This window comes from Mustela putorius, unplaced genomic scaffold (assembly GCF_011764305.1).
Source record: "Mustela putorius furo isolate JIRA1106 unplaced genomic scaffold, ASM1176430v1.1 tig00003853_pilon_pilon_pilon, whole genome shotgun sequence".
In the NCBI taxonomy this organism is placed as follows: domain Eukaryota; kingdom Metazoa; phylum Chordata; class Mammalia; order Carnivora; family Mustelidae; genus Mustela; species Mustela putorius.
In genome coordinates, this window is record NW_025422005.1 from 14,827,608 (window position 1) to 14,841,156 (window position 13,549).

The 13,549-nt window shown below is 33.7% G+C and overlaps 1 protein-coding gene across 30 annotated transcripts in view; it reads right to left on the minus strand.

The window, feature by feature from the left end:
* Positions 1-13,549, minus strand: part of EIF4G3 (eukaryotic translation initiation factor 4 gamma 3) — a 346,931-nt gene that overhangs the window by 119,501 nt on the left and 213,881 nt on the right. For 20 of the 30 annotated variants that reach the window (XM_045063902.1, XM_045063894.1, XM_045063898.1 and 17 more), the window contains one exon: positions 5,313-5,421. In XM_045063902.1, coding sequence (XP_044919837.1) covers positions 5,313-5,421 — 109 coding nt within the window. The remainder of the gene's footprint in view (positions 1-5,312; positions 5,422-13,549) is intronic. The other 10 variants (XM_045063895.1, XM_045063892.1, XM_045063886.1 and 7 more) reach the window with 1 other exon arrangement.

Here is a 13,549-nt window from a genome sequence, read left to right on the forward strand (position 1 = left end):
AAAAATTCAAATTAAGTTAACTTCCATTTTTCAAAAGAGGCAGCATGTATATAACCAGAAATAATGTGAAAATATAAAAATGAAAATTTATCTTGTAAAAAAATTTTTCTGGGAGAAACTGAAGTTAATATTCAGATTATCAAGTCCAATTAAGAAACACAATATATACATCTGAAATACTTGAGAATATATAAAATGTATCTGTGTATAGATGAAAAAGAAGAGAAGAAGAAGAGAGAAACTGATGATCACAATAAAGGTATACCAGAAACATGTAAGAAACTGTAATTCATGAAAATTTCCATATTCTAAAATTCTAGGTAAACTGATATGTGATTCATTCCAGGGTCGATGAAGCCAAAGGAGATTTAGACTGGTTTCTACCCTGATCCTTCTGTAGCAAGATAATTAGGCTCCACTGGAAAAACAGATATTCATGAGTATGTTCAACAACAAAAATTTTAAGCACTACTAAAAGACAAGTTTAAACTGAAAGAGACTTTACTTTCTCTGCTAATCTATATGTATCAGTGAAAACAAGTCTTTACAATAAATTATTGTAGTGAAGTTTGTCATAGAAAATGTGCTCTGTTAATCAGGAAAACAAATGGTAAATATTATCATTAAGTTGTTCAAGGATAATTCATCCTTTAATATCATTTATCATTCATCATTCATTAACCACTTTTGCTGGCCTTAAAATTCATTTTAATTTATAGGTGTAGTATCCAGTGCTTCTTAAATTGAACTCTACCTGTTCACTGTACAGGAGAAATAGGATCATTAGGCTCTCACTGTCAAATCCCTCAGACTAAGTTGTCAAGGCAAAAGACAAAAATATTTCAAAGCAATCTATTATATGTATTATATATATATATATAAGAAATATAAGTACACATTTATTAAAATATCACTTGCAAAAATTATTTCCAACTCACTGGAGTAACTGCTACAAGGGTCAACCAGATTATATGAAAGCACCGTGAAAGCACATCAGAATAACACCTTTTTTAAACACTGAATGAAGCAGTAAATAGTAAAAGAAGTAATGGTAAAATAAAATAAAATAAAAGCAGTAGATAGTAAAGAGTGATTCTCAATCTAGTAAGTTTGTCAATTCTATTATTAATTTTGAAAAATAAAATTTCCAATACCAAAACAAAAGCAGACCTAGACTGAAATTTCTATATAATCTTGAGAAAAATCTTACGAAGAAAAAAAAAACAAACCTATTTTGAGAGGTCCTCATTCTGAAATAAAACTCCTTTAATTCGTTTTAATACAGAAAGCTGAAAAGTATACATAATAAATCTAAACAAATAACACTGATTTTATCTGAAAAGTAGCAAGAGTATTAAGAGTATGCTTTCCAAAAAAAAAAAGGAGTATGCTTTGCATAAAATTAGTCAAGCAGAGAAAGACAATTATCATATGATCTCCCTGATATGAGGAATTTGAGAGACAGAGTTGGGGTTTGGAGGATATGGAAGGAAAAAATGAAACAAGATGGGATCGGGAGGTAGACAAACCGAAAAGAGACTCTTTTTTTTTTTTAAATTTTTTATTTTTTATAAACATATATTTTTATCCCCAGGGGTACAGGTCTGTGAATCACCAGGTTTACACACTTCACAGCACTCACCAAAGCACATACCCTCCCCAATGTCCATAATCCCACCCCCTTCTCCCAAACCCCCTCCCCCCAGCAACCCTCAGTTTGCTTTGTGAGATTAAGAGTCACTTATGGTTTGTCTCCCTCCCAATCCCATCTTGTCGAAAAGAGACTCTTAATCTTACAAAACAGATTGAGGGTTGCTGGGGGTGGGGGGGTGTGAAGAGGGTGGCTGGGTTATGGACATTGGGGAGGGTATGTGTTATGGTGAGTGCTTTGAAGTGTGTAAGCCTGATGATTCACAGACCTATACCCCTGGGGCAAATAATACATTATATGTTAATAAAAATAATTAATAAAAAAAAGTATTGCAAAGTCATGGTAGTTTGAAATCTAATATACTGCATTACAAATATTTCTACCATTTGGCCATCTTCAAGAAATTGTAGGAATTTCATCTTTAAGAATTTTTAAAATTCTTAAATCACGCAAGAAGGAGCAAAGATAGAAGTCTGGAAGATTTAAGGCTATTTATATTAACAGTGTATAAGCAACAAAATGAGAGAGAAATAGACTAAACGTTGAACATAAAAGATTTATTAAAGAAACAACAGTGTGGGCCATATAATGGTATAATATGAAATCATTTAAAATAGGTTCTTATAAGAGTAGTGATATGGAAAGTTGTTTAAGATAAAAGATGTATTTTTTTAAAAAGCAGGGCACAAAACTGTATGAGAACATAAACCTAATTTGATAACTTAAAAAAATGTATGCTACTAACATATGCACATGGGAAAGTCTGAAATTAAGCTTACTAACAAGGGCTCTAGAAAATGAGACGAGATATTTTCTCTTTCTACTTATCCATAGTTTATACAATGAATGCCATATTTATAAGGAACAAACTGTTCCCTTTATTCTCAGACGGCAGTGGAACCAAATGCCTAGATGGGTACCTTTTGGTTGCCAGGAGTCTCATGTAACTGAGAAGGTGATACCATCATTTAATGGGCAGAGATCAGGAACAGTAAGCATCCTGCAACTTGAGGGACAGTCTCACTTGACAGAATAGTCATGTCCTAAATTCCAGGGGAGCTCCAATCGAACAACATTGCTATAAATTGTTGAATTACAACACAGTATCATTCATTGAGTGTCTACTCTACACTAAGTGCTTTCAGAAAGCACTAAGGCTATGACTAAGTCTTTCACTGTCCATACCATGTCCTCCACACACTGGGCTTAATGTACCTACACAAACAATGGCAAACAACAATCAAGCTGTGTCTAGACACCATCAACGCCAACTGATAATTTTAATTCATTCAACATTCAATGGTTTTCTCTCTATAAACCAAGGTGAAGGTGTTCCCTGTGTCTCTCTCTTTATAAAGTAGCAAGCAATTGGAAATGTCCTATTTCTCTGGCAATTTGGTGTTCATGTAACCATTTCAGCTGTTCATATCACAAACTCTGAGAAAGCCAGAAGTTTAATAATGGTAGCTAATGTTTATTAAGCACTTCTTATGTAGTAGGAACTGGGCCAAACACCAAACATGCAGAGTGTCCTTTAATTTTTACAAAGACTGCTGGGGGTAGAAACTATTATGTTCATGCTTTACAGATGGGGAAACTGAGTGTTTTATAGATTGTCATAGGTCCAGGGTCATATAACTGGTCAGTGTTGGAACTTGAAAAGGATTCCAAATCCCATATTCTTCCAGTTCAAGGGGGGGAAAAAGGTGTATGGAAAAAGAAGTATTTCGATGAAGAAAGCTGGTAGGAGATTTTGAGACTAACATGTGATTCTGTTACCCAATGCAAACCCACAGTAATGACATTTCCACTGAGAGAAAAACCAATCTGACTGTAGGTGCAGAGGCTATTGTTTCTGAAGGTAATCTAGCAATCTTTGAGAACAGTATATTTTCGTATCTTTAATTTTAAAAGGAATAAAGGGTTAAGAAGAAAAATTTTTAATTTCTCAACTGTAAAGAAATTTTCCTGAAAATTGCTAAGCCTTTTCTAATGTTACTTGAATTACATATATTTGGTTTAAAAATTATACGGAAAACTATTCTATCCATTGGCAAACTGTGGTTACAATTAGAATTAACTGAATTTTCTAAAAAATAATTGGTACTAAGAAGGAAAGGGCAGTGGTCCCCCAGAGTAATTTATAACCACTACAAAATATACTTAAAATTCAAATTTTCCTTTCCATCAAGGTAACCTAAAACATTTTCCATGCAACCATATCTATATTGAACATTAATCTGGAATGTTTATTATTCAAATTTCGACTAAACTTAAAAAAACAAGAAAAGACCGAGAGTCTTTAATGTCTGAACCCTGCTGAAAGAAGTATCTGACAGAGCAAGTTTTAGAAGCATGCCAAGTTAGGGTTTGTTACCTACTTTTTTGTTTGGAACAATCTTATAAAACAAAATATACAATGTATCTCTGTTCAAGTTTATTAGGTTTCTCAATACTAAAGGGCCCTAGAAAACACTGAAATCAAACATAAGTTTCTAAGTGTGAAAACTTATAAAAAAAATATTAAATAACATGCTTAGGCTATGTGCCAACTCCCAAGTACTTTTTAAAGAATAGTTTTTAGAAAGTACATGAACATCCACCTATGAAGAGGTTTGGAGGAATGAATAAATCAAAAAATTAGAAATCACATATACTTTCTATTCATTCTTACAACGAAGTCAGAAACATTATAGAAGCATGTTCCAAGTCACATGTTTTCCCCCTTGTTTTTCCAATTTTCCCCAATTTTGGTTAAGGTCAACCTACATCTAACTATATAAAAAAGAAAGACTGATATCCCATTTTCTGACATGAACTTTCCCTTACAGTTTTCTATTATAATCCAAAAGGCAATTTGTGTATTTATTTTGTGTATTTATTTCAACAATGATTTTACACTTCATGTTCAAGGTAAATAGAATAGAGACCTCAGTATGATTAAGATACACCGCATAATGACTCATCAAGACCAAACACTAGTGCATGATGAAGCTAGAATAAACTCAGTACTTTTGAACTGAAGCTACAGAAGCCAAATTTGTAAGTAGACATATTTCACGTTTTTAAAAATAGCAAGATACTTAAGCACCCATGTTGTATCACCACCACTTCCTCATATCAGGGAGATCATATGATAGTTGTCTTTCTCTGCTTGACTTATTTCGCTAAGCATGATACGCTCTAATTCCATCCATGTTGTCGCAAACCTGGCAATTCACATACGTGTACCCACGGGGATAAAAATATATTATATGTTTATAAGAAATAAAAAATTTAAAAAAAAGCAAGATACACAGGAACATATTAAATGTAAAAATGAAACTAGGTTATTATTGTAAAGCAACATATACTTTATTTCCCCAACCTTGTTGCCCTTTCCCACTAAAAAACAAAACAAAACCTGTTCCAGGCAACTAAGTTTTTAACCTATAAATATATATATCAAAGTGAGGCATTACTAAAGTATAGGAAAACATTTTTACTAATCAACCCTATTTTACTTTCCTAGAGGTAGAATGCTTTGATTTTCTATTTCAAAGCTTTGTTTACAAGTGGGTATCTAAATAACCTTCAGATATTTCACTCTTGCTCTTAAATGCTGAGGGCAATATAATCAATTTAAAAAAAAAAAAGGGGAAGAAAAGAGTTATACACAAACCTTGCTTCTGGTCGCTAGCTGCAGTGACAGGGGTGCTGGCAGCAAGATGAGCGCTCTCCACAGTCCCATAAACCACAGGGCTGTGCTCAGGGACCTGGCTGGACAGCTGCTGGGATTTGAAGTACAAAAAAGGGTGATAATGAGCGTGCGAACGTAAAAACTAGCAACATGGAACCCAAGCAAGTGGGAAACACAGAGTAGGGCGGGAGATCACAAAATTAAAGGAAAAAAAAAAAAAAGGAAAGCAAGGAAAAAATATATAGGCCAATTTAATAATTCAAAAAGTACGAAAGACGGCAAGAAAAGGAAAGAGGCAGCAGAAAAGGGGAAGGAAAAGAAATGATTACTATTAACCACAGCAAGCGAAGACAACACAAAAATCATTAGTATAAATGCATTCTCCAGAATTCCTTCTAAGGACAGACTTTCTACCTAATAGCAGACATCAGATCTGATATGGAATTTAATCTCTTCCAAGTCAAAGACCTTTAAAGGGATCTGGTGAACTTCACCTACAAACTACCTAGCAAAGTAGTTCATATGACAAAAGCTGGAAAAACAAAACACGATGAGTTTTAAAACCAGTCACTGAAAAAAAAAAAAAAAAGTCACTGATTCAAGAAAACTATATTGAAGAGCGATCCTCATCATTTGTCCATATAATCACAAATGTGAAATGCAACTTGTAAAGTATCGAAAGGCATTTTTCCCTTAAAATGTCTTTAGATATTTTTTTTAGATTCTTTTTTTTTCTTTTTTTAAAATTTTTTATTTTTTATAAACATATATTTTTATAAAAAAAATGTCTTTAGATTCTGGGACAAGGATGACTTTTCAGAGTCAGAAATCTGAGTAAAATATCTGTTTTTCAGAGCTAAGAGGAAACTCTTCATTTTCACTCAGCCACTTTATTGGAATCAAAAATGGCCATGAAATCCTAGCACAGTAGGTTGAAAAAATTGCAGCCATTGTTCGACTTGGGAGGGAAAAAGAATTACACAGGAATGGACAAGAACACTCATTCTACATCACATTCCATGCAGGTATTTGTTCTGGATTTGAGGGTTACACAGAGCTGTGTCTCTCCTCAGAGATCTAAGGTCATTTTTTCATTAGCTAAAATCTATATTGAATTCTTTCAGTGCTATCAGAGCAGTCCCTGGACAATTCTGATAGGTGTGTGTGTGTGTGTGTGTTTTAGACACAAGGGGAAATTAAAGTGTGAATGAATTTGGGGTGAGTAGGGACACTTAAAAAAGTGAGTCTTAATAAAAAATATTTCCAAATCAGTAAGTCACATTGAGAATAGGAATATAAAATAAACCAGTTTAGATGCATATCTTTTATTATATGTCATTTTAGTAACTACTATCCAGAATGTACAGCATGTAATTTACATTTGATTGTATCTGGACTGTTGAGAATAATAGAAAGGAAGAGGGAAAATTCACCTATTCATCAGATGATAAGAGTGCTGATATTCCAAATTATTTCTAAATAAAGACTACTAAAATTATATTCCTATATATAAAAATTGAAGAGTTACTGTTTTTACTTTGAATCTTAGTTAAATAAATGAAGAGCACTGCCTTGATTGCTCTGAATACTTAGTTCCAGTGGGAAAAATGTTATTAAAATTCAAAAATTAGGACCTCTTCATAGCTATAAATGAAAATACGGACAGGCTAAAAATAGCTCTAGAACAAAGGAAAGGCCCTAAGTTACTTAGCATTTATTAAACAGGAAATAAAGATATATAAATGGTATTATTTACCTAAAAAGGGAAAAAATATTAACTACTCCAGTTGCCTGGCAAACTAACCCCCCAAATGGGTAACTGCTAAAACCAGGTCACCAAAATGACAGCTATACATAAAGTGAGATATGTAAGACAGTAAAAGGCTAATGATACCTATACATCTATGTTAAACAGAGAGTTTCTCAAGATTGCAGATTAAAATATCTGCAATCATATTCAAGAGACAACCGCACAGACATTTTTAAATTAACAAAATCCTAGGAAGATTTTGCATACAAACATTTACAAGAAAGGACTGCGATAACAAACTGCTTAAATCCCAGTTCCAAACCCAAACATCCAGAACATAGTTAAACAACTACCTGCTAGGAAAGGACCTTTCAGTTTACTCAGCTGTAAAATGAAAAGGAACTAAATAAAGATCCTCCTAAAGATCCTAAAGTCCATTCAGGTTTAACAATCTCTAAGCCTCTGAAAGGATCAAGAAAATGAAAACAAAAATATTCACATCAATATAATTCAATACTCTCACCTTGTTTTAGATTAATTTTAATGTAGGATAATCTTAAATTTCAGCGTAAGCTCTAACTTCATCTCTTTTCACTTAATGAAATAACTACAAAAAGCCTGTAACAAAGAGTTCCTTATCATTCCACAGTACAATCAATCATGGATTATTTTATCTAATTGATAAATCAGAAAAATCAGGAAACAAACTTGGAATATTGTGACTGAAGACAGATGCTATACACATCTGAATCCATATATGGACATATAGCTTTTGGATAGCTGGAGAACTGAGGTAGTATTTACTACCTAAGATCTACTCTGCTCAGAATATATTTAAGGACTTTCAGGATCTCTCCCCTTTATTCATATTCACTATTGGTGGGAATGAAAATTTATAAAAATCATTCTGGAAGAGCAGTTAGTATAAAAATATCAAGTAATTCAATAAAGATACTCAGAAAGTCAGAGTTAAAAGGTTAGGGTTGATGTGACAAGGACAATCTTACAATTCATAATTTAGGTCAATGCTAAATTCCATTACCTCCACATGTTTCAAAATTAAGGCTCTAACTGGCAGAAGAAAAAACCTTCTCTCATTTTTCAACTACACTTATAAGGAAACTTAAAATATGTTAAGATATTAGATATCTGATAGTATCAAAGAAATTAATTTCCATTAAAAATCCTTTTAAAAATCTACTCTGTTGAAAAAAAATTCACTCTGTTGAAGATTTACATATTAAATCTGAAGTACTGGCCTCAAGAGAAAATGGTAGATTAGGGCAAAATACTGGAGAAATTGTTTTTTATTTTTAATAGTGTTTACAAAAAAAAAAAATAGTGTTTACCAATAGGTAAAATAGGCAACAAAATCTGGAATTTGTCCTTAAATAATTTTTGTACAATTAAAAATTCCCATCTCTTTATATAGCCCACATTATTTCTATCCAGAAAGGGGCTATTTCCCTTTACTACCTATTTTAATCTTGTATATGGTTATGAATTACACAGAGGTAGTTATAGACGGAGTATCAGCAAACTATGGCCCAGGGACCACATACCTGTTTCTGTATCATCCATAAAATGTATTTTACATTTTAAATAATTACCAAAAAAAAAAAAAATCAAAAGAATAAAAGTTCTTGACACTTAAAAATTATATGGAACTTAAATTTAAGTATCCACAAGTAACATTTTGCTGGAACAGCCATGGCCACTCGTTCATGTATTTTTTATAGCCACTTCTATTCTACAATGGCAGATCTGAGTATTGGTGAAACAGACTATGCCTGAAAAGTTGAAAATATTTACTATCTGCTCTTCTGTACAAAATGTTCACTGACTCCTATTATAATTCACCAAGAGAAACCAGAGACTCTAAGTAGTAGTGCAAATATCACAGGATGCTCATATAATTCATTACCATCACAAGAGACTATATTTGAATGTTTCGTATTCCATGACTTTAAAATAATCATTCTAATACCTCATGGGTTTTTGAACATCTACAAATCCTGGGAATAAACAAGTATAGCTCTCCTCCACCCTGCCCTGAGAAACATTATGAAGATTAAGAAGTAAAATAATAATAAATGATACCAGAAAAAAGGACCTGCTTCTTTCTTAAGTGGGAGGAAGTCGTCTTTGTTTCCTTCTGGTGTCTATTATGTACAAAACACTGCTGATTAAAATAAGACAAAAATCTTTGCTTCACAGCACTTTATTCAACAGAAACAGATAAAAGAATAAAGCATAGAAACACACAATTATGGAATATTCACCCATAGGAAAGAATGAAATCTTGCCATTTGTGATAACATGGATGGACCTAGAAGGGGTTATGCTAAGGAAAATAAATCAGACCTTCAACGGATAAATCCCATATGAGCTCACTTATATTTGGAAACTAAAACAAAACAAAACCAAGTGAAAAGGCAGAACAAAGCTTGTGAATCAAGGGCAGGGAGGCCAGTAGCAATCACTGTCATGGAGGAGAAAGCAAAGGACAGGAGAAGGGATTAGAGAAGTAGCCAGAATTAAGATAATGTATGACCTCATAAAGACCTCCAAAATTCGAGAAGTATGGACTTCTATATAGTTTAGTCACCAGTAGAGAGACACTGAATAGTTTTTAGTAGGGAAGGGATGTGATCAGATTTATGTTTTATAATGACTCACTATGGCTACTATATAAAGAACAGACAAAGAATATGTCAAAAACTCATTAAAATTCAAGAGCCAAAAAACAATCCAATTTTAAAAATGGGTAGAAGATCTGAACATTTTCCAAAGAGGACACAAAGATAGCCAACAGGTATATGAAAAGGTGTTCAACATAACTAATCATCAGAGGAATGCAAATCAAAACCACAAAGGGATATCATCTTATACATGTCAAAATGGCTATTATCAAAAAGACAAGGAATAACTAACAAGTGTTGGTGAGGATATAGAAAAAAGGGAACCCTTGTGCATTGTTGGTGGGAATGTAAATTGGTATGGGCGCCATGGGGAAAAGTTTTAAGATTCCTTTAAAAAAAAAAAAGGTTAAAAATAGAACTACTATATGATCCAGCAATTCCATTTTTGGGTAATGAAAACAAAAACACAAACTCAAAGAAAACAAAAACACAAACTCAAAAAGATATATGTACCCCATGCTCACTGCATTATTTAAAATAGCCAAGACATAGAAACAACCTAAGTGTCCATCAATTACTAAATGAATGAAGAAAATGTGGTATATATTCACACACTGGTCATTTTAGTTTCAAAGATACATTTTTAACAACAGATAAAAGATGAAACCTGATGGTTTCTTGTGATCTCTTGTAACACTTCTTCTGACCCCTGGAACTAAAGATATCATAGTTACTGGAAGACTGTAAGCTGCAACACCACTGTTCAATGTCTGACTGGGAGTAGGTGGCAAGGGACAAGAATCGTGCTACATGTGTAAAAACTGAAGTTATACTTTCTTTATAATTAGGATTCAGATTCAGAGTATCTAAGGTAAAATCACACCACTATAACAGCAAAAGCTTTCACAAAATTTGAAAAACTATGAGAAAACATCGTTCAAAGTAAAGATGAAGAATCACTGAACATAAAATAAAATTTAATATTATTAATGTTCTGTAAGTGGATCTTTATTGGGATGCCAAAACAATTTAAAACACATCTGCTCCATGAGTTTCTATAAAGATAAGGTATCTCTCAAAAACAGCATTCCGACAAATTTTGTTTTCTGGCTTTAGGAGATTCCCATAGGCATTCAAGCTTGATAATCTTGGTTTTATTAAAAATTCAGGACATTTTTACAAAACCCTGATTGGATACAGACCTGATGAAATCAACCCCGATTGTCCATTTACAAATTCATTTTCAACAACAGAACAGATGAACCCTAACCATTAAGGGTCTTTGCTCATTGTGACATCTCGTTTAAAACTTTTAAGAGAATCAGCCTCTCAAAGTACTATTTCTTTCTTTTTTAAAATTTTTTGTCCAACATGGGGCCCAAACTGACAACCCCCAAGGATCACGTGCCCTACAGAATGAGCCAGCCAGGCACCCCAAAAAGCACTATTTTTAAACAAAAGAGATTACTAATGAGAAATTATTTTATTAAAGATGAAAAATGATGGGGCACCTGGGTGGCTCAGTGGGTTAAAGCCTCTGCCTTTGGCTCAGGTCATTATCCCAGGGTCCTAGGATCAAGCCCCCCGTTGGGCTCTCTGCTCGGCGGAAGGCCTGCTTCCTCCTCTCTCTCTCTGCCTGCCTCTCTGCCTACTTATGATCTCTGTCAAATAAATAAATAAAATCTTTTAAAAAAAGATGAAAAATGATATGATTTAATTCCATGACCACTATCTTTACTGCAGACAACACTTAAAACAAAAACATACCTATGTGCTTCAAGACAGACAAGTATATTGACTCATTAGTGCTATGACTAATTCAAAAGGTGACATTTTAAAAAGTTAAGATGGAAGGTCCCTGGGTAGCTCAGTCAGTTAAGCATCTAACTCTTGATTTCAACTCAGGCCATGGTCTGAGGGTCCTGAGATTGAGCTTAGTGTGGGGCTCTGTGCTCAGCGCAGGGGTCTGCTTGGGCTTCTCTTTCCCTCTACCCCTTCTTGTGCATGCACATACTTTCACTCTCTCACTCATAAATACATCTTTTTTTTTTAATTTAATTTTTTATAAACATATATTTTTATCCCCATAAATACATCTTTAAAAACAAAAATTAAAAATTAAAAATAAACGTTAAAACTGGGTTTGTTTGCATTACATGGATATCTCCTTCAAATTCTTTATGTACAAACTTACCTACTTACTGTACAATTCCTTGTATCGTTGTCTAAGCTTCAGAACCCAACTTAACTATTACTGCTAAAACTATAACAAATGGTCAGAATTTAAGGTTTCCAGTTATCAAGTTAATAAAAAGCTCTTCAAAAGACTAAATTATTTGCTGATTTTGGCAATTTTACTAAATGCCAAAGGGGAGGCTATATCTTTCCAAGATATTCTAGCGATCCATAAATTCCAACTTTTTCTCTGCTCCTATACCCTGTGGCATAGGACTCTCTCACATATTGTAATAGTACTTCACTGTAAGAGTAATTTTTAAAGAAGAGTAATTTTTAAAACAGAAAAAAGAACAAAGGTAGTAGGGAGAGGAAGAAAGATATATAAAGTAGTTCATTTAAAAAATTGAGTCATTTTTGATTCATCGCCCCAGCCTTTGGAAGTAGACAATTCTGGAAGCCTTGCCTATATAGCATCATATATTTATTTTTATCCTAAGGGGTTCCATAAAAACTTCCAGGCATCTAGCACATTTCTTAATACAGAAATGTTCCTTGTGCCTTATTGTTATCAACAGAGACACAGCTGAGAGATTATGATGCTGAGGGAAAGTAACAAACACATCCCTCTTCTTTCCCACTTCAGTATTTAAAAGCTAAAAGGGAACTCAGAGTTTACTTACTACAATCCCTCATTTTACTGATGAAAAAGTAGGGCTTAAAAGGACTTAATGTTCTGCACTAAGGTCATATATCTAAGTGACAGAATGGAGACCTGCAGCAAGTGTTCTAGTACGCGATGAGGTCTACACATTTACCTCTCTCAGTGCACTGTGATCACCTGAATGGGTACAAGTACATACATGCATGTATTTTTATATATATTTGAGATATAAAATCTTCAGGTGTTATTCTGTAGTCATTTTAAAACTTAAGAAGAAGGACAATTTCAAATTCAATCTACTCTTTAGGGCAAAAACAGTAGCAGCAAACCCTCTTTATCCTTAACCTTCTCCTCACATACCTACTACAGTTTCCCTAAATTCACTCCCTCTTATCTTGAATGCTTGCCAAAATGAAACTCATTCCCCTCTTCAAACATTCTCATGTATATTCCATGTTATATTTTACTATAAATCCAGGTATCTAAGCTGGAAGAGTCAACATCTGACCATTCCCTCTTTTACACGTAGGGGAACCATGCATCCTGTTTATCTGAACAGTACTGGTTTATGCCTGTTGTCCCAGCAAAATGATTCACAGCATCCCCATGCACTGTAAAACCCCAATTCAGATGACAAATTATAAGGTCACTCTAGTGACCTTATAGTAATCAATTGCTACATATTTTCTATTTGTAGAAGAATAACTCCCTAATCTATCACGTGAAACGACAATCCTCTCCCTTCCTCCTGTTTCTCATCTCTACCTGCCACCTTCTTGCACATGCTGTCCCTCTGCCTGGAATATCCTTCCCTGTCTTTTCATTATGTGAATACCAATCTGGGAACTCAGATCAAATGTCATCTCTGCTGTGAAGCCTTCCCAGAATCTTCCAGTCATGTTCCGAGCCTCCTGCACTAATGACTGCAATATTAGTAACGGGAAGTGTGTATCGAATGTTCACTGTGCTTCGAGCTCATGCAAATTTT